Consider the following 22,945-nt stretch of genomic DNA (forward strand, 5'->3'; position numbering starts at 1 on the left):
AAGGTTAAGTAATCAGAGCATTATGGCAGAGTAGCATAAGATAAATCGGAATGATACAGATAACTGTACCATGGAGAGCTTCAAGTGACATTCTAAAAGGTGAGTTTTTAAAGTGTTTTTAAGTGTACATCAGGTCATTTCAACTCCCTAAGAGACCCACATGTCACGAAGAATAAAATTCGAACTTGCTCTCACATATAAGCCCTGGCAGAGACTTTGGCCTCCTCGCCTGCATTACAGCCTTTTTAGCCACAGCAGCTTTGTCTTGGTTCCTCAATCTTTCCTAGTTCATTCCCACTCTAAAGTCTTTGTATGTGTTGTTCTCTGCCTAGAATGTTCTTCCTCTTTATCTGCATCACCACCCCAAAGAGGGCATCTCTGAACTTCCAATCTGAAGTAGCCAGCCAGTCACCAGCACATCACCAACTTGCCATTATCACTAACCTCTTATTTGCTTGTTTCTCCCAGCAAAATCTGAGCTCTGTCAAGACAGGGATTTTCTCTCTCTTGTCCATTGCTATATCCTTAGAGCTCAGAAGGGGTGTCTGGCCCAGGTGCTCAATGACTGTTTGTTCAATGAAATAATGAACAAATGAATCACACAGAAGGAGAGAGGAAAATACTGTTTCCCATTAAAATGAATAAGGAGTTCTTATTAGAAGGGAAGGCTACAGCAGCCCTCTACTACCCTTTTTTGATGTAACTTCCAGGAAATTCATTAGTTAAGTTTTGGGCTTCAGTAAGTCAGAGTCAATTTCTGTTATACACACCCAAAAAACTCTGACTATAATGATACTGCTATTCTACATATCAGCCAACTAAGAAAGGAGGAAAAGGAAGGAAAAACAAACCAATAGGAGATTCCTTTCATTCTTGTCTGAAGAAAAACAAATGTGTTAAAGCAATAGGACAGAAGTGGTCGGAACAGAGGAAGGAGAAAGAGATGGAACTAGTAGGAAAAACAAAAACAAAAATGGAGAGGGAAAGGTACACAGGGACAGCAAGAAAGAGTGATGAGGAGAAAAGAGGTAAGCGGTTATTCACACAACAGTGTTCCCTTGCACTATGGGTATCTAAGTAAGCTGAGGGCTGTGAAGGTAGAGGCAAACGATTGGAATATCAATGATGTAGGAGGTTCTTGGGCCTGTCAGTTCTGCCTCCTGTGACAAGTTAATTTCTCCAGGTTTACCAGTATGGTGAGGATGGGGAGTGCAGAGGGGTGGGGTGAATAGGTAGGTCAGGGAGAGATCTTCTCTAAGATGTATCTGTTCCTATAACTCAACAAAAAAAAAAAATCACTATACAGTTCTATCAGAGCAGTTCTTCAGAGGGGAAATTATTCTCTGCATTGCTAGAGAAACACAGTAAAAGTCAGAGACCTCCAATCTCATCCTGAAGTTCTTGTACTTAACCTGAGGTCTAGTTCAACCAATGTTCCTTAATAAAAAGGGGCGGGGGGGAGATAAAAAATTTTTTAATTGAATTAATAGAGACAATTCTGTGATCAACATCATGGTTAAATCCCCAACATTTTAATTGTAATAAAAGGATCTTAACAACTTAAATTTAATTTCCTCTATTAATTCAGAAGTAAAATATTTTCATCAGTACACCTGTGTAAAATCTAATATACTTTTTAAATACAGCCCAATGCCAGGATATTCTAAATGTTTCTGGGTTTTGTTAAAAATTTATATATCTGGCCAGGCACAGTGGCTCACGCCTGTAATCCCAGCACTTTGGGAGGCCGAGGTAGGCGGATCACAAGGTCAGGAGTGTGAGACCAGCCTGGCCAACATGGTGAAACCCTGTCTCTACTAAAAACACAAAAATTAGCCGGGCGTGGTGGCGTGCACCTGTAATCCAGCTACCCGGGAGGCTGAAACAGGAGAATCGCTTGAACCTGGGAGGCAGAGGTTTCAGGGAGCTGAGATCGTGCCACCACACTCCAGTCTGGGCGACAGAGCAAGACTCCGTCTTGGGGAAAAAAAAAAAAAAAAGTCATATATCTAACTTGGAGGCAGCAAAACAAAATGATTTTAGAAACTTTTAAAATGTTATCCCCATTTTGTCACTATTTTTATTACATTTCAAAGATACGTTTCTGGGAAAAATAAGTAAAATTTTTAAAATTTTTTTCTTTTTTTTTTTTTTTTGAGCCAGAGTCTTAGTCACCCAGGCTGGAGTACAGTAGCACAATCACAGCTCACTGCAGCCTCAAATTTTGGGGATCAAGCAATCCTCTTGCCTCAGTATCCCAAGTAGCTGAGACTACAGATGTGCCCCACCACACCTGGTTAATTCTTTTTTATTTTTTATAGAGACAAGGTTTCACTATGTTTCCCAGGCTAAAAACTTAAAATGTGACTCTGTATAAAATATGTAGCTTGCTGCTAAAACTCCAACTCACTTGCAAGTACTGATGATTTTCTCAAAATTTCAGACATTTCTGAAGGGAATATAAATACTTTACCACATTCAAACTGATGAGATTTAAGGATTTTCCAGTTCCTATTAGGAACTGGTAACTATTAGGAGAGTTCCACATATTCCTACATTCTTTGAACAGGATGGGTCCATTCCCATGTTTTAACAAGAAGTTGATTTCAAATTGAAAGTCTTGCAACTGCAACCTTGGTGACAGGAGTCAAGAGCAGGACTGGATGTGAAATATGGAATCAAAGGAGATCATTTTGGAGCTTTAAGATTTGACAGCCCTGCCGTACTCTGAACTTGCATGAGGCCTGTGGCCCCTCTGTTTTGGCCAATTTCTTCTATTTGGAATAGCTGTACTTACCCAATGCTGTACCCCATTGTATCTAGGAAGTAACTAACTTGCTATTCACTTTATAGGCTCATAGGTGGAAGGGACTTGCCTTGTCTCAGATGAGACTTTGAACTGTGGACTTTTGAGTTAATGCTGAAATGAGTTAAGACTTTGGGGGACCATTGGGAAGGCACGACTGGTTTTGAAATGTGAGGACATGAAATTTGGGAGGGGTCAGGGGTGGAATGATATGGTTTTGCTGTGTCCCCACCCAAATCTTAACTTGAATTCCCACATGTTATGGGAGGGACCCGATGGGAGGTGACTGAATCATGAGAGCAAGTCTTTCCCTTGCTGTTTTTGTGATAGTGAATGAGTCTCACGAGATCTGACGGTTTTAAAAAGGAGAGTTTCCCTGCTCAAGCTCTCTTATGTGCCGCCATGTGAGACATGCCTTTTACCTTCCACCATAGTTATGGGGCCTCCCCAGTCATGTGAAACTCTAAGTCCATTAAGCCTCTTTCTTTTGTAAATTGCCCAGTCTCAGGTATGTCTTTATCAACAGTGTGAAAAAGGACTAATACAGAGGATAAGGAGATATTTGTTAAAGGATATAAAATTACAGCTATTAATAGATAGGATGAATAAGTTCTAGTGTTCCATACCACTGTAGGATGACTACAGTTAACAGTAATATATAGTTTCAAATAGCTAGAAGGAGGATATTGAATGTCCCCAACATAAAGAAATTACAAATGTGTCAGATGATTGATATGCTGGTTGCCTGGATCCATTCTGATCACTATATATTACATGTAGCAAAACCTCATTATGTGGACAAAGGACATGAACAGACACCTTCCAAAAGAAGACACACATGCAACCAATAAGCATAAGAAAAAGAGTTCAATATCACTGATCATTAGAGAAATGCAAATCAAAACCACAATGAGATACCATCTCACACCAGAGTGGTTTTTATTAAAAAGTCAAAAAAAATAACAGATGCTGGCAAGGTTGCAGAGAAAAGGGAACACTTATACACTGTTAGTGGAAGTGTAAATTAGTTCAACCATTGTGGAAAGCAGTGTGGTGATTCCTCAAAGACCCAAAAACAGAAATACCATTCAACCCGGCAACCCTATTACTGAGTATATACCTAAAGGAATATAAATCATTTTGTCATAAAGACAGATGCACATGTACATTCACTGCAGCACTATTCACAATCATGGAATCAACCTAAATACCCATCAGTGGTAGAATGGATATTTAAAATGTGGTACATATATACCATGGAATACTATGCAGTCATTAAAAAAGAACAAGATCATGTCCTCTACAGGAACATGGATGGAGCTGGAGGCCATAATCCTTAGCAAACTATTGCAGGAAGAGAAAACTAAATACTGCATGTTCTCAGTTATAAGCTGGAGCTAAAAGATAAGAACACATGGACACAAAGAGGGGAATAACAAACACTTGGGCCAACTTGGGGATGGACGCTGGCAGAGGGAGAGGAACAGAAAAAATAACTATTGGGTACTAGGTTTAGTACCTGGGTGACTAAATATTCTGTATAACAAACCCCTATGACACAAATTTACCTCTACAACAAACCTGTACAGGTACCCCTGAACCTAAAATAAAAGACTTTTTTTTAAGTAAATGCATTACATATACATTTTTAAAAAACATCAGTATGTACCCCACGAATATGTACAATTATGAAGTCAATTTAAAAAATAAAAATAAACATAAACTTTTAAAATAGCACAGACAGACACTATGTTAGGTACTGGAGATACAAACATGAGAAAGACACCACTCCTATTCAACATAGTATTGGAAGTTTTGGCCAAAGCAATCAGGCAAGAGAAAGAAATAAAGGGTATTCAAATAGGAAGAGAAGAAGTCAAATTATCTTTGTTTGCAGATGACATGATCCTATATCTAGAAAACACATCTTCTCAGCCCAAAAGCTTTTTAAGCTGATAAGCAACTTCCGCAAAGTCTCAGGATACAAAGTCAATGTGCAAAAATCGCTAGCATTCCTATACACCAACAACAGGTAAGCAGAGAACCAAATAGTGAATAAAGTCCCATTCACAATTAGCACACAAAGAATAAAATACCCAGCAATACAGCTAAAAAGGGAAGTGAAGGATCTCTTCAAGGAGAACTACAAACCTCTGCTCAAAGAAATCAAAGAGGACACAAACGAACAGAGAAACATTCCATGTTCACGGACAGGAAGGATCAATATCGTGAAAATGGCCATACTGCCCAAAGTCATTTATAGATTCAATGCTATTCCCATTAAACTGCTATTGACATTCTTCACAGAATTAGAAAAAAGAAAAAAAAACTATTTTAAAATTCATGTGGAATCAAAAAAGAGTCTGAATAGCCAAGGTAATCCTAAGCAGTAAGAATAAAGCTGGAGGCATCACGTTACCTGACTTCAAACTGTACTACAAGGCTACGGTAACCAAAACAACATGGTACTCATACAAGAACAGACACATAGACCAGTGGAGAGAATAGAGAACTCAGAAATAAGACCACCCACCTACAAACATCAGATCTTCAACAAACCTGAAAAAAACAAGCAATGGGGAAAGCACTGCCTTTTTTTAATTTTTATTTTATGTTTTTTTTTTTTTTTTTTTGAGACACAGTTTTGCTCTTGTTGCCCAGGCTGGAGTCTAATGGCATGATCTCGGCTCAGTGCAGCCTCCGCCTCCCAGGTTCAGGCGATTCTCCTGTCTCAGCCTCCTGAGCAGCTAGGATTACAGGTGCCCACCACCACACCCAATTAAATTTTTTTTTGTATTTTTAGTAGAGATGGGGTTTTACCATGTTGGCCAGGCTAGTCTTGAACTCCTGACCTCAGGTGATCCGTCCGCCTCAGGCTCCCAAAATGCTGGGATTACAGGCATGAGTGAACGAGCCTGGCCAGAACTGCCTTTTTAATAAATGGTGCTGGGAGAGCTGGCTAGCTATAGGCAGAAAATTGAAACTGGACCCCTTCCTTACACCTTACACAAAAATCAACCCAAGATGGATTAAATACTCAGATGTAAAACCCAAAACTATAAAAACCCAGAAGAAAATATTGGTAATACCATTCAGGACACAGGTAGGGGGCAAAGACTTCATGATGAAAATGCCAAAAACAACTGCAACAAAAGCAAAAATTGACAAATAGGATTGATCTAATTAACTAAAGAGCTTCTGCACAGCAAAAGAAACTATCATCAGAGTAAACAGACAACCTACAGAATGGGAGAAAAATTTTGCAATCTATCTATCTGACAAAGGTCTAATATCCAGAGTCTACAAGGAACTTAAACAAATTTACAAGAAAAAAACAAACAACCCCAGTGAAAAGTGAGCAGAGGACATGAACAGACACTTCTCAAAAGAAGATATTCATGTGGCCAACGAAAATATGAAAAAAAGTTCAACATCACTGATCGTTAGAGAAATGCAAATCAAAACCACGAGATACAATCTCATGCCAGTCAGAATGGCTATTACTAAAAAGTCAAAAAACAACAGATGCTGGTGAGATTGTGGAGAAAAACGGACATGTTTACACTGTTGTCAGGAGTGTAAATTAGTTCAACCATTGTGGAGGACACTGTGATGATTCCTCAAAGACCAAGAGGCAGAAATACCATTTGACCCAGAATCCCATTACTGGGTATATATACCCAAAGGAATATAAATCATTCTATTATAAAGATACATGTACTCGTATATTCACTGCAGCACTATTCACAAGAGCAAAGACATGGAATCAACCTAAATGCCCATCAATGGTAGACTGGATAAAGAAAATGTGGTACATATACACACTATGCAGCTATAAAAAGAAACGAGATCATGTCCTTTGCAGGGACATGAATGGAGTTGGAAGCTATTTTCCACAGCAAAGTAACACAGGAACAGAAACCCAAACACTGCGTGTTCTCATTTATAAGTGGGAGCTAAATGATGAGAACACACATGAATGCATAGAGAAGAACAACACACACTGTGCCTTGGAGGAGGGAGAGCATCAGGAAGAATAGCTAATGAATGATGGGCTTAATACCTGGGTAATGGGATGGTCTGTGCAACAAACCACCATGGGACACGTTTACCTATGTAACAAACCTGAACATCCTGCACATGTACCCCAGGACTTAAAAGTTGAAGAAAAAAATATATGAGTAAGAGTTATCCCTTTACTCAAAAAGCTCATTCTTACAAGGGCGAGTGTGCAAAGCAAGTAATTACAAGGAGTTCATTCTAGTGGATCAATATTATATGCAGTTAACTGCAAAATGAGGTAAGAAAAGCTATAAATGAGTCATGTTCTAAATCAGATAATAAGAAAATGACAGTGAACAGCTGGGAGGCAGTGAGTGAGGGGTAGGCAGAAAAACTAGGGAGAAAACATCAGGAAAGGTTTATCAGAGAAGGGAATTATGGTTTCTTAAATTAAGAAATTTCCCAAAGCAGGCCCACTAAATGACTTGCACACCCACTCTTGAAAGAATTGTCTGATTCATCCTACAGTACGTATATTCACATGGAAAAGTTTGTCTTTCTGCTCATTAATTTGAAACTATGAACCACAAATATTACTTCCTATTAAATAATTCTGTGAGGTACTGCAGCCCTTCTAAATATTTCTCTGAGGCTGAGGTTACACTTTCCCAGTCCTACTATTTAGTTTTATTACCCATGAATTTGCTGTCTAACTACATCCCTGGCTTTAATTCCTCATCAGTTAAAAGTCTGAATTACCATAATGAAAATTCAAAGCCCCTACAAGCATTTGTTATGGGGGTTTGGGAAGACAGGCACAGGAAAAGCAAAGCTAAGGCAGAAGAGCAACAAGGAATAAAATTAAGAAAGACACACAGACAGAGAGCTGCTGACATGGGCACCTAGTAGTTGACATGGCCACAGTCTGTTTTTTAGCATGGTAACCCTATTTTGAGCACTAAAAGTCTTAGAAATAGCTGAACACACAACAAATTCAACAGCAATTGCGGTTAGCTCTTCTTTTTTTCTTTTTTCTTTTTTTTTTTTTTTGAGAAGGAGTCTAGCTCTGTTGCCCAGGCTAGAGTGCAGTGGCACTATCTCTGCTCACTGCAAGCACTTAGCTCTTCTTTTATTTAAAATTTCAGAAAGTGCTCATAAAGAGGGTTTTAATGAATTAACTCACTTTCCAAAATAGGGGAAAGGCCACAATTTTACTCACTCTATCAAATAGAAAACATTTCTTGAAATAAAAATTTATATAAATTAAAATTATTCAATCAAGAAAACTCTTATAAAGCTAAGGTTTAAGATTTGATGTCTTGAGGTGAATGGGACATTATATAACTTTTCAGCCCACACTTAGAAACTAAGCCCAATGAGATACTAAAATGACAGACCCAGTAAGGGAGGCTCAGCACTGGCTCCTCAGGGCCCACAACATTGACCTAGCTACAGGCTTCTCATTCAAGGTTCTCCCAAACTGAATCAATGCACATTTTGGTTGCCAGGAAGAAGGGAGGAGTATGAGGGGGCTTTACGGGTAATACAGTGATTCAAATGAAAGTGAGATAAGAAAAGATAAATCATATTATTTGAAGGCTTAAAACAAACTCAGATATTTCCAAAACAAATCAAGTATCAACTGAATAAAAATCATCCAGAGACAGGTATACATCTTGATGTTTAGAGACAGCAGTCTTTGAGGAGTTCAGAATACTTTCTGTTTTCCTTAGGCCATTCATGTTAATTGCAAACTAGCCTAGATGCAGAGCAACCAATCAATCACCTGCTCATTCAATGCCAAAATCAAGGCCCTAAAAACATTCAAGAACCTTCTGGATCTCAGCACAATAAGTAGATTCTTCAATGGCTATGTTTTGCAGTCTGCAGGTTACAATCTATTAGTGAGCAGTGCAGTCAATTTGATGGGTAAAGACATATTTTTAATAAAATAGAACAGAATATAAAATATCAGTACGCTTTACACCTTGTAAGAATTATTTCATGAACCTCTTGTTTCAATTATACATGTGAATGGTGTGTGTGTGTGTGCGCGTGCATACTAAGCTGCAATGTAAAATGTGTTTCTTATGGTGAATTACAGTGAATAAAGCTTGGAAAACTCTGTCCTAAGATACCAGCCCAATTTACTTTATATCATTCCTTGCTTCTCCTATTCCCCTATCGCTCCTTGCACTTAGACCTACCCCAACACATCCATGGGCATCACCAAAGTAAACATGAGAACAACCGCCATTGTACCTGATTGGTACATGAAAGTTTTGGGAGTGTCAGCCCCAATAGCCAGAATCAAAGCTCAGAAGCTACCTGGAAAATGTATGACTAGTGTATTTAAAACACTACAACACTGCTTTCTAAACAGAAAATTCTACTCTTCCACACTGCATATTGTTTCTAAACTTTTTGCAGACTATTATGGTTTAGATGTAGTATATTATACCGAGACTAGCAGTGCTCAGTGACATGCTATATGACTGGGTAAAGCTCTCAGCTAGAAACTTAGGGATCTGGGTTCTAGTCCTTCTCCATTAGCTGGGTTTGATCTTGGACAAGGTACTCGACCTCTCCGGGTTCAGATTCTCTGAAATATGACAAAGCAGGACTGCAGAAGGGTTCTTCCTAGTGAGTGTTCTGTGGAGATACTTCACCAGTCTTGCAAAAGTGGGTCTTTTTTTCTAATTAAGATGTTTATTTTTAAAACTAAAAGAAAATGGTAAACACAATCAAATACATTCAATATCGAATTTTACCATTCTGCAATTACCAGGCAGCCAAATAACTTCATTTTTCATAAAAATTAAAAGAATTACCTTCAGTTTCTGTATATATTCTGGTAAACATCTCATTGATTAGAAGCCTGTAGCTCTCTCTGCATGGGGGATACATCTAAATGTGAGCCTGCTCTGTTCAGACATTTGTATAAAATGGAACATTGATAGTCCTCACTCAGGTAAATGCCAGGTGAAGCCTAGGTAGACATGTACAGAACATGCTCTCGTATCAGGCATGGCAAACAATTTCAAGTCACACTCTGATAATGGATAATGTCTTCAAGGCTTTGAGTACCTCCTTTCCGATTTTTTTTTTTTTTTCATAATGAATGCATGTAGCTAAAAATTTTCAAGATCCAACTCTAATTAAAAGTTTTCTAGTATTCCTCTTTCAAGCATATGAATTACTTCTTTTTTTTTTTATGTTTTGCTCTTGTTGCTCAGAGAGTGCAATGGCATGATCTCAGCTCACCGCAACCTCTGTCTCCTGGGTTCAAGTGATTCTCCTGCCTCAGCCTCCCGAGTAGCTGGGATTACAGGCATGTGCCACCATGCCCAGCTAATTTTGTATTTTTAGCAGAGACAGGGTTTCCCCACGTTGGTCAGGCTGGTCTCAAACTCCCAACCTCAGGTGATCCACCCACCTTGGCCTCCCAAAATGCTGGGATTACAGGCATGAGCCACCACACCTGGCCCCATGAATTAATTCTTAACTGGAAATTATCCTGAGACTGGAAGGATGGCTGTTAAAAAAAAAATCGTTGACATTTAGTAGCAAATACTTATATGTATAAATAAGTAGTTTCACCTATTGAGAAAAACAGAAATAATGCTGAGGGTAAAATTAACATTACCATCCACAATATTAATTTCAAATGTTTGTATGTACAGTATTAACAAAGCCCATTTCAGTTCTATATAACACACTTTGTTTTACTCAGTAATTTTAAGAGAATTAGTTAATGCTTCGCAACACTGATTTTTGTCATTATTTTTATAATTAGTACCGACTTAAAAATTTATCTTTAAGCACATCACAGGTTTTAAATTACTCCATATTAAATTTCCACAAAACTGTGGAAGTCAACCAACTAAGATTTATTGGTCAATTAAATAGGCATTCATTTCACAAACACGTATTGAACACTTAGGATGTGTCAGACATTGTTCTAGATGCTGGGGCTATTGTGGAAAACAAGACAAAGTCCTTTCCCTTAAAGGGAGAGATAATAAACTGGTAAATAAATAATTTCAAGTGCTAAAAAAGTACATCCCCTTAATTCAGTATATACTATTGAAATAGCAAGAACCGCAATTACTTTTGCACCAACCTAAAATGAAACAAATGGATGTTAGCTTCCTCACATAGAAAGTATATGATGTTATTCCAATGCTACTGATAAGATTCAGAAATTTGTGAGTAAATTACTGTAAACATACACATGGCGTCATTACTAAATATATAGTACTAAACGCAGTGAGTATGTATGCCTGTGTGTGCAGCTATGTATGCGTATATAAATTTGAGAGCTTATTTACAATACAAAGGAAGTTTATTATCAGGTTGCCAAAAGAAAAAAGGAAAAAAAAACTGAAAAGATTGATGCACCTTAACTTGACAATTCTTCCACTAATGAAAAGCAAACAGCTAATTTTCCTCACCCACAGCTAAATGAAACAAGCAAGAAAAGTTGAGTAAGAGGTGACACTGCTCTACCCATACGCAGAAGGCTCACAGAATGTCCAGTCTCAAAGAGCCTGAAATTGAAAATGCTGTATGATTTTAAGGAGCGTGATCTGTTTCAAAGCCACCAAAAATACAAGCCTACAAAGATAAAAGACTGTCTGGCCCACTTACAGGCAATATCACAAAATAGTTGCCTATCAAACTATAAAAGGAAGAAACTGCAAACAGGAAATTGCCCAGGCCCAGCCTGTGCCTCCCCTCCCTTCCTCTCCACTAACTTCTATAAGCAGAAGCAAACACTACCGTTAGATTTACCAAGAATCCACAGATAAGGATGACAGAACACTAGTAGCTGACATCGAATATATTATTGGATTAATAAATATTTAAAGTAAATGCTTTTATTATTTTGAACCAACTTTTTTGATAATTTTACCTATATTTTAAATGACATTTGTTTAATCTACAGTTTTTTAATGTCAATGTAAAACAGTTCTGAAATCAGAATTTACAGAATTGTGAGTTAAAGGATAAGCAAAATAATATACTTGTTCCGAACAATAAAAACAAAATCACAGTTAATTGTCTGGGTATATCATTGTCCCATGACATAAACACACACACTCTAACCACTTTTAAATAATACTGTTCTGTTAAAATTTCTGTATATTCAGCCAGGCGAGGTGGCGGGCGCCTGTAGTCCCAGCTACTCGGGAGGCTGAGGCAGGAGAATGGCGTGAACCCGGGAGGCGGAGCTTGCAGTGAGCTGAGATCCGGCCACTGCACTCCAGTCCGGGCCACAGAGCGAGACTCCATCTCAAAAAAAAAAAAAAAAAAAAAAAAAATTTCTGTATATTCAGCAGACAGCTTAATGTTCAAAAATCAATAGGTCCATTACCAGCAGTTCCAACTAAGCACATTTATATTCAGGTATGCAGAAGTACTTAATAAAGCATTCTGACATTCTAAGGAGTAACAGCAGGAAAGGTCTATGGACTTCCTTAGTTTTTACAGAAACCTGGACTGATGGGCATGATTTCTAGTAGTCTGTGTCTATTGAAACAAATTAAACACAGATAAAATGACTTCATCTTTTTTTTTTTTTTTGAGTCAGGGTGTGGGCTGGAGTGCAGTGGTGTGATCATAGCTCACTGCAACCTCAAACTCCTGGCCTCAAGCAATCCTCCAGCCTCAGCCTCCAGGTAGCTGGGTCTACAGGCTCTCACCACTGCACCTGGCTAACTTATTTTTTAATGGAGGCTGATAGCACTTTTTCACTCTTAAATGGTCTAAATATAGGAAACAAATTTAAAAACACAAAGTTTTCAAAAAGTTAATAAATCTATAAAGAAAACTATGAGAATAGTTTTCTCATTGTTAATCAAATATGATTACTAAATATTACAAAATATGATTACTAAAACAATGAGGTAGCATTTTTCACCAATTAAATTTCTAAAACTGTAATGTTCATACCCAACACGCAAAGATTATATGAAATTGGAGTATAAACTGGCTTAAGTATAGCAATATGCTCCAAGAGTCTTAAAAACTCTGAAATTTAAAATTATTTACCCCACTTCTGGCAATCTGAAGACAATAATCCACAAAAAGAAACACAATATAGAAAGAGGTCTGTCACGTTATAAAAAATTTTGAAAGAAATCTAAAATGTTAAATAGTATTCTCTCTAAATGAAATATTATTTGGTCACCTGAGTAGCAAAATGGCAAAACATACATAAGCTAAATTTCAAAAGGCTCAAAAAACTACACGGCAATCACACCTAATAAATAGTTCAGGTTTAGAACTGCAAGAGAATTTTTCCACATTTCTTCTACAATGTGGTTACTCCACTTTTTAAAGTTTTTTTTTAATTGTAAGGAAAAAAAGACCCCCATCTTCTCATTAGATTATCCCCTTTTCACAATGGACATTTAAAATTAAATTAAATTAAAAATTTTAAATAACTAGTTTTCTTCCAGCCTCCCTGCACTCCCCTACCACCAGAAAAAGCAACCTCACCGTCACGCTATTCTCCCTGTCCGATGGTTCCTCAGCAACTTGGCCTGCTGGGATTGACCATCTTGGAACCTCCCCTCTCTCCAGGTCTGAACCCAGCCCTCCACACCCACACCAACTTTAGTATCCTCAACTTGGGAACAAGGCCTGTTACATGAAAACGCCTCAAAAAAAATTTGTTAGATAAATTCATATTTACCCATTTATACCTATTGCCCACTTTAAACAACTGTTTATCTCTCATCTGTCCCACATTTTAAGCTAGGCATTGTTTATATATATGTATATATATATTTTATTCCCTAGAGCCTACCATAGTGCTAGGCTGGGCTCATAGTAGCTAAACAAAGATTTACTGAACTAATGAACACCTGACTACAGATCTCACAAATTCATTTGGTTTAAACAGACTATTCCCTTAAAATAACATCCTTGGAGAGAAATATACTCATACTTTCCAGTGAATTATACTAAGCAATAATCAGATTAACAACCATATGAGTGTTGTTACTGAGCCAAGGAAGTGTTTAAGTGAAAAATGTGATGGACAAGAGGAAGATGAGCAGACAGAAAGTGGGGAAGTAGCCATCAGATCTTCAGGGAGGTAGCCTAAAGGGTCTACGCACAAAAGTGAGTGATAAGAAGTAGGAGATTGGGTCAGAAAACTTTGTGGAAGGTCACATAGCTTCCCTGCCCAGGGCCACCAGACATCCCGAAGTGCATACAATGTCAGACACTGCACCGATGACACCTTTATATAAATGACCTCCTTCAGTCCTCACCGCAAGTAAAATAGGGTATTATTATGCCTATTTTAAAGATGAAAAAAACAGCAGTTTGGATAAATTAACTTGCTCAGGGCATACAACTAATAATTGGATTCAAAGCCCAGTGAGCCTGTGGCTATGGTAAAGTCATTGCTTACAACCACTACGCCAGATGGAGAATGGCTTCTTTGCAATTAGTCACAGACTTAGGAGTAGAGCGTAACTACTTAGGCCTTAAGTGTAGTCTACAAAATAAATAGCCAACACAGACATGGTTAGACAGTCTAAAAACCTCAGGCTTGTTATCCCCAATTCAGACATGACATCTGGTTCAGGCTGGTCTCAGTTAATCCACAATGTAGACCTCTAATTTAGCAATGCAAAGACTTAACAAGTAGGTAAGGAAAGTATACAATGTGGTTATCACCTCTGTTTAGCATCCTCCACATAACAGAAAAAAAATTGTATTTCTTTAACTCTGAACTTAATTTTCTAAGCTAAACTTATTTTAACTTCTTCTCATACACATTATTTTCCAATTCTTCAGTTACGGTGACCTGATCCAAATTCTCCTTGACCTTCTTGCCATAGGCCTGCAAAACTGAAAACAATATAGTAACACAGGTACTAAGGAAGACTTGGTCTTTAAGCACATGGCAAGAACCTAATTAATTCATACTCATAATTTTTAAAAGCCATCTTTTTCAAACTCATATCAGAGTGTCTTAGATGCTACAATGATCTAAACATCCTAACTTCAAAACTGCACTGAGTGTTGCCCTGGAAGGCAAATACCTTTCTGACAAAGCTGGTCTCTTCTTAAATCTAAGCCCTCCATCTCAAGGAGCACAATGTCACAATGTAGGAGGTGAAGAGATGCTTCACTAGTACAGACATCCCTAAAATGGGTGCCTATCATCTGCTAAGTGTCACTGTGGTCTCCAGTGGCCACATCATTCTGGCTTTAAGATCACTGAATATGATGGTCTATATCAGGGTGTCTAATCACTTAGCTTCCCTGGGCCATACTGGAAGAAGAATTGTCTTGGGCCACACATAAAATACACTAACACTAAGGATAGCTGGTGAGGTTTAAAAAAAAAAAAATCTCGGCAGCCTTCCTCAGTCCTCCACTCCTGTCGGGATGTCGGGACTGCAGGAACTCCGTCCAAGAGCCCCACCGGGGGACGCTGTCGGCCTTCTTTGCCAGAGGCCGACAGACCTCTTCCCCACACCTTAAGTGACCAAAAATAAATTTGCAGTTTTGCTCCTACCCTTGCCTACTCGCTGGTTCTTTTGTGCCCGCTCGGGGGCGCGGTGGCTCAAGCCTGTAATCCCAGCACTTTGGGAGGCCGAGACGGGCGGATCACGAGGTCAGGAGATCGAGACCATCCTGGCTAACACGGTGAAACCCCGTCTCTACTAAAAATACAAAAACTAGCCGGGCGAGGTGGCGGGCGCCTGTAGTCCCAGCTACTTGGGAGGCTGAGGCAGGAGAATGGCGTAAACCCAGGAGGCGGAGCTTGCAGTGAGCTGAGATCCGCCACTGCACTCCAGTCCGGGCGACAGAGCGAGACTCCGCCTCAAAAAAAAAAAAAAAAAAAGAAAAACAAATCAGTTGGTGCCGAAGACCCGGGAGGAGACCCCTCCTCAGGCCTCTAAGGGTTGAGGAACCTCCTCCTGCTCCCACGCCGCAGACGGACCAGGACCTGAGACCCGCTTCCCTCACTCTCACGGCCTCTCTGGGGTAAGTGCCCTTGTCTCCTCTTTACCTCCCTCGGCCAAAAATCCTGCTCAGGTCCGAGGCCCACTTTTGAGCCACCAAGTGGCTCGGGAGAACCTTTCAGGACGGAGACGTCTGCCTGAAGGTAATCTCCACTTTGGCTCCATGAGCCTCCAGTCTGTCTCTGCTGGTTCCAAAGGTTGCTTTGAAGCCAGGCAGAGATCCACTTCCATTTCCATTGTGTCCATTGTGTAAGTAAAGAGGAAACAAATGGGAAACGCCCCAGTCCAAATTTCCAAAGAGCACCCCCTTAGGGTGCCTCCTAGCCAATTTAAAAACCTTACAGCTTGAACAAGACCTTAGGAGGAAGCAGTTAATTTTCCTTTCCACTGTGGCATGATCGACCTCAGCAATTTCTGCCAGCGGCTAGGCAAGTGGTCTGAAATTAATTACATACAAGGCTTTTGGGCCTTACGCTCTCGTCCCAATCTGCCCTATACTCCTCCTTCTCTCCCCGCTCTCTCCACCCCCTCCCTTCCTGTCCAGACTCCTCCTCCTCCCCCCATCCAGACTCCTCCTTCCTCCTCCTTATCTACTAGTAATCCATTCGGTCCGTGCCTCCTTCCGGGCCCCCAACTGGCTGTCTTGAGTCCCCTATCTGTGCCCACACCCTCCTACAGTGTTAGCACCTTTGCGAGAGGTAGCTGGGGCGGAGGGGGTAGTCAGAGTACATGTCCCTTTTTCACTGGCCGATCTTTCCAAAATTGAGAAGCGTTTAGGTGATTTCTCAGCTAATCCTACCATATACATAAAGGAATTTAGTTCAAAATCCAGGAGAAAATCCAGCCGCATTCTTAAATAGGCTGACTGAGGTTCTAACCCAATATACCCGGTTAGATCCAGCCTCCCCCACAGGGGCCACCATTTTGGCGTCTTATTTCATTTCTCAATCAGCTCCTGACATTCGTAAAAAACTTCAAAAGGTAGAGGATGGTCCTCAGGCACCAATACAAGACCTAGTTAAATTAGCCTTTAAGGTCTATAACTCCAGAAAGGAGATGGCAGGCTCGCCTTGAACAGAAGTTACAGCTCCTAGCAGCGGCTTTACAGCCCAGTCGTAACCCCAGGCCAGAGAGCACACACCCCGCAGACTCCAAGGCTACGAAAGGAGCCTGCTATAAGTGCGGCAAGGCAGGACACTATGCCAACAGGTGTCCGCAAGGTCCCCGAGCCCCAACGCAGCCTTGCTATAAGTGCAAGGCATCAGGACATTGGGCCAGTGAATGTCCTAACCCTCGTCCACCAGCAACCCCCTGCCCTGCTTGCCAGCAGGGAGGACACTGGAAGTCTGATTGCCCCACCCTGAGAACAGGTGCTGCGTCTCCACGTGACCCCCTTTCCCAGGATCCTGGGAGCTCCTTCCAGCTCCTACATCTGGACGACGACAACTGAAGGTGCCAAGACTCGGGGACCCCCATTACCCTCGCCGAGCCGCAGGTAACTCTCCTGGTAGTGGGTAAGACAATTTTTTAATCAACAGTGAGGCTACCTATTCTGTTTTGCCGTCCTTCTCTGGACCTAGCCTTCCATCCAATATCTCTGTAGTAGGAGTAAGCGGAAAGCCATCCACTCCACAAAAAAACTCCACTCCACAAAAAAACTCCACTCCTTAATTGCTGCCTGGCCAACAACTACTTTGCGCACTTGTTCCTCATTCCCAGCTAAAAAGGGCCCCTACCCAAAGCAATCAGTGGAAATCAGTTTGGCTTTCCCCAACTCGCCTCAAACTTACTAAATTTTCTTAACTATCTCATACTCCCCAGCCTTGCCAGGACTATCCTTCTGGGTTTTGTCCATATTCCAACAAATGCTTCCATTCCTCATTCCTATACTAATACTGTGCCTTATTTTATTCTTCATCTGTACGTCCAAATACCAACCATGGGCCCCGGCCTTAACGACGCCCCTTAACAGCAGGAAGTAGCCAGACAGACCACGGCGCCCCTTTATCACTATTACCAATAAAAGGTTGGACTGTTTGGACGAACAGAGGCAAGATGGTGCACTTCCGGGTTCTTCTTCACCAACTTTTCCAGCGCACGCGAAAATGCAGCCAGTGCCCAGGGAGGGTGCAGACCAACCGGGCATGCGCCAGGTGACGTCAATCCGAAGAGACCAAGATTTACCTGGTCGCACCTGCGGAACGCCCCCCCCCCACCCACACACGCCCGTGCCCCGCCTATTGCCCTCCCACTCCTAGAAAAGCCGCTCCGGAGGATGCCACGCACGGCCTTCCTCAGTCCTCCACTCCTGTCGGGATGTCGGGAGGGCTGAGGCAGGAGGATGGCTTGAGCACAGAAGTCTAAGGATACACCCGTCTACGATCACACCACTACACTGTAGCCTGGGGGATAAAGCAAGATTCAGTCTCAGTAAATAAATAAGGAAAGAAGAGAGAGAAAATGCAAAGGAGGGAAAAGGGGGTAAAGAAACTAGAAGAGTAGGGCAAACCTGAGGTCCCCAGAATGGCAGGCATGGGTTTGGTGGCTGGAGAGGTCGAGGTGGATGCACAGCTGTATTTATTTTTTTTCTTTTTTGGGACGGAGTCTCGCTGGGTCACCAGGCTGGAGTGCAGCGGTGTGATCTTAGCTCACTGCAACCTCCCCTTCCTGGGTTCAAGCGATTCTCCTGCCTCAGCCTCCCAAGTAGCTGGGACTACAGGCACGTGTCACCACGCCCAGCTAATTTTTGTATTTTTAGTAAAAACAGGGTTTCACCATGTTGGTCAGGATGGTCTCCATCTCTTGACGTCACGATCTGCCCGCCTCAGCCTCCCAAAGTGCTGAGATTACAGTCGTGAGCCACCGCTTGATCGATATTGAACACTTGATCCATATTTTGATCAAGGTTATGAAGCCCCTGGTGTCCAGGAAGCGGCTGCAGTGCTGGTGGAGAAGGAAACTTGCAGATACCAACCTACTATGAACTACCTGAGCTACCTGATAGTCCCGAATTATTCTGCTTTTGAAACTGACATAATGAGAAATGAATTTGAAAGACTGGCTGCTTCACAACCAACTGAATTGCTCAGTATGAAACGATATGAACTTCCAGCCCCTTCCTCTGGTCAAAAAAATGGCATTACTGCATGGCAAGAATGTGTAAACAATTCCATGGCCTAGTTAGAGCATCAAGCAGTTAGAATCAAGAATCTGAAACTAATGTCACAGCATGGATGTAATGCCTGGAAAGTATACAATGAAAATCTGGTTCATATGACTGAACATGCACAGAAAGAACTTCAGAAGTTAAGAAAACATATTAAAGATTTAAACTGGCAGAGAAAGAACATGCAACTCACAGCTGGATCTAAACTGAGAGAAATGGAGTCTAATTGGATATCCATGGTCAGTAAGAATTATGAGATTGAACAGACTATTGCTCAGCTAGAAAATGAAATCTATCAAATTAAGCAGCAACATGGAGAGGCAAACAAAGAAAACATCCGGCAAGACTTCTGAAAAGACAATTTCGTGGGTAGAAAAGTTGGGCTTTCACAAAAGGCATCTGAACTTTTAATGAACTGTGAAGGGCAACAGCAACTTCCCAAAGTCATTGACGTTTAAATGTTTAGAAATCACAGAATGTGTGGGCTGCTGTGGTAATTCTGTTTGTGTATCTCAACAGAATTAAAATGTCTAGCTTGGTGGTATTTTTATAGCCATAAAAAAAAAAAACCTTTAGGCTTTCAAAATAAGTATGACTTTAGAATAATATTATGTCACAGAATTAATTTTGAGCCATGTGGGTCATGTTTTGTGTCCAAGGATCTTTATTCAAAGCTTTCAACATGTACAGGAAGTTGGAACTTTTGGTTTATGACCTTGTCTAATAAAGAGATAGTTCTAAACACATTCTTGATTACCAAACAAGACTTCAGAAACACAGTGACCATACAGAGTCATCATTACCATCATCATCATAGATAACTGTTATATCAAGCTTCATATGTGCTGAACACTGTTCTGAACACTTTGGGTAGATAAACAAGATGTATATGAATAAAAATCATTTGCTCCTAACAAAAAAAAAAGAAAGAAAGACATGAGAAGAGTGGCAAATGACCTCTTCCTGATGGCAATCCTTTATGAGAAAGGATTCACAAATAACATGCTTACAAAGCATCACAAAACCCTGCAGGAAAAACATATTTGTTTACAGGGCTTGAATCCAGAAATTAGTACAGTCTCTTTCCATGTTTCAATCACGGTGTCAATCATCAACTTCAAATGAGTAGTCATTATCAATGTAAGGTAAAAAAAACATTCAGCTTACCAGAACTTTACTGAACCTTCATGCTAACTGCCAGCTTTTCATGTATGCACTTAAAATAAATTAATAGCCTGGTTGGCACTACAAATAATCTGAGTATCCTAAGAATTGAAAGGAAATGTAGGGGTCATTACATCCAACCCTCTCATTTTGTGGATAAGGAAACAAAATAAAGCTGAGAGAGATAAAGTGCATCATCACAGAGCCCTTCGAGATGAAAAACATGTTTTTCTGACTCTTAGCCACTATTCCTTGTGCTATACCATGCTATCTACAGAGCAAGAAAGATGCAGCCACAAGGGGTAGCCCAAGGCTTTACTGCAGCCACATCAAGGGACAAAAAGTGGGCAGGGCTGGGCACCTCAGTGCTAGAAGCAAGGCCCCAGCCCGCAGCCTGGCTGACAGCCTGCCACTCTTCTCGGCCTGCACCCTGCAACAGCCGACAGCTTTTCCAGTGATACTGCTGGGCTTTCCCCCCCCACCCCGAGAGCTTTTGGGTTGATGGGGCAGAGTTTGAGGTATAGCAACTGGCGCCCTCTTCCCAAGGTCCTTAGAATGAGGCCCTTGAAAAGTCACTCAGCAGGGTTGCTTCCATGGCTTCAGAGGAGCACAAGCCCTCCCCAAGGATGAGGGGAAATGACACCTCTCTGCTCCCTGCCTTTAAACAAGCATATTCCCAACTGGTTATCACACATATCCCTGCAAGTGTGTTTTAGCCCTGATGGTTTCCGCTTTCTAAGCTTTTGCTCAATCACAGCATATATAGAAAATTCCAGAATCACCATTCTAAAACTCCATAGCATGGTCATGTGGAATTCATACTGACATGTTAGTGACTGCGGAGAACAAAATTTCTAATTGAAATTAGTTTGGGTGAAGTCTTATGTAGTTATTAGGGAAGCTATAATATATGCAGGATTTATATTGTTTGCCTACTGCAAACAATTGTATAAATGAATGAATGGATTGATAAAAATAATAACAGTCCTCCCCTGTGCAATCCAGGATTTCCTCTTCTCCCAAAAAATGAACACGTCAACAGTCTTTTAAAATCTTCATAATACCATATTTCATTCATTTAAACATACATGTACACACATATTATTTTTTCCTAGAAATGTCCTTGGTAGGTATTCTTTTTATTAAAACACCTATATAACTGTGGAATTCAAGCTACATATTGCAGTTCCATGATTCTCTCATTAACCAGTAGAAAATAAAATCCAAAGAGTAAACATCCCACCACTGCTAGTCCATACTTCCCACTACAGATCAATTCCAAACTGCTAATAATCTCCACCATCTGTCAATCCCACTAAAAAACTGGTATGGATTTTCTTTGACAGTGTTAGCATTTCACTGGCCTGATTATAGAAAATAATCATGAAGAAGGTACTTACTGCATAGGCACCTATCAAAAATGCTGCATTTGCTCTTTTCCGTTGGTCAAAACAGGTATAGTGCACTATTTTCTTTCTTGACAAACTGAATGACTGGAAAGAGGAGATAAAAAAAATAAGGTAACCACAGAGACAATGTTAACATATACAGAAGGCAAACATCATCTCTTAGCCTTCAAGATGTGCCACAACCCATAAAATTTAACAACTTTCAACTTTAATTTCTATGGCATTTTAGGGTTAGAGAATTACTAGCTCAGACTTTGTACAGCCCAGTCATAATGTAAGAATCAACAATATAATTAATATCTTTCTCTCCAAGAAAAGAAACTAATATGGTGGAAAATAATTAAATTATTGGCATCTCTATTACGAGGAAACATTTTTGATGATTTATTCTTAATCTTCTACAGAAAGTCTCTTCACCCTTTGTTACCCTCTATATGCCACTCCCACTCCCAGGAATGTTATCTATAGTTTTCATATAACACAATTTTTTTAAATGTCAACCAGTCTACTGTGATCTCTAAAAAATCTTATTTTTAAAAACCAATATTAATATTTTCTTTCTGGGATGTTCTATAACAACCCCCTTTTAATATCTGAAAATACATGGTTAATGGAAAAAGATCATTAAAAAATTATATCAGCAAACATCTTAATACAACACATTACAATAGCCATCCATTAAATTCATGAATTCAAACAGTTATTAAGCACCTGTTATATGCCAGGCAATATGCTGCATGCTCAAGTATTTAACTAAGTTCAAAATAATCAACATGGCATGTTGTACACATGCTAAACATGAAAAAAATGACAAAAAGATCTTGTAAAATGAAATCAAATTATTAATCAAAACTCAAATAAGTATAAGACAATGGGAACACAATGCAATTCAATGAAATCTGCTTGATTTCTTTACTTTTCAAAATTTATGTATTTTAACAATTGATTTTCGAAATATAGGCACATAACTATCTTTAACGGGCTAGCAAAAAAAAACACAGGCACAAAAGTACATTTCAATATTCGTCTATAAATTCACATTGACTATAAAAGCAGCTTTTTCTATCTTACAAATTGACTACAACATACAGAAAATCCCTGCTTTTGGAACCTCTTTTAAAAAGGTAAATAGAGCTCAACTATGTACTTTTCTTGATCCTGCTATTGTCTATGAGGAAAAAAAAACAACAACAAAACTCTTCCATCTCTGAAGCCTGCTCTAAGACAAAACTGTAACACTCTGTCTGGCTTTATCATGTAACCACAGAAAGGGTATCCCTCCAATGAGCCCAGAAATCTTCATCACTCCAAGTCAGACATTTCTTTTATAACCAAAAATCATATATATATATATATTATATATATAATTTTTTTTTTTGAGAAAGAGTCTCGCTTTGTCACTCAG

The 22,945-nt window shown here is 39.9% G+C and overlaps 1 protein-coding gene and 1 pseudogene across 4 annotated transcripts in view; one reads left to right on the forward strand and one right to left on the reverse strand.

Annotated features, from left to right (window-relative positions):
• CDC14A (cell division cycle 14A) overlaps positions 1-22,945 on the reverse strand; it is a 168,378-nt gene that overhangs the window by 109,412 nt on the left and 36,021 nt on the right. For all 4 annotated transcript variants that reach the window (XM_033199722.1, XM_033199724.1, XM_033199723.1 and 1 more), the window contains exon 4: positions 21,532-21,624. In XM_033199722.1, coding sequence (XP_033055613.1) covers positions 21,532-21,624 — 93 coding nt within the window. The remainder of the gene's footprint in view (positions 1-21,531; positions 21,625-22,945) is intronic.
• On the forward strand, positions 51-19,444 carry LOC117076053 (annotated as a pseudogene).

This window comes from Trachypithecus francoisi, unplaced genomic scaffold, assembly GCF_009764315.1.
Source record: "Trachypithecus francoisi isolate TF-2019V2 unplaced genomic scaffold, Tfra_2.0 Lachesis_group5, whole genome shotgun sequence".
Taxonomy (NCBI): domain Eukaryota; kingdom Metazoa; phylum Chordata; class Mammalia; order Primates; family Cercopithecidae; genus Trachypithecus; species Trachypithecus francoisi.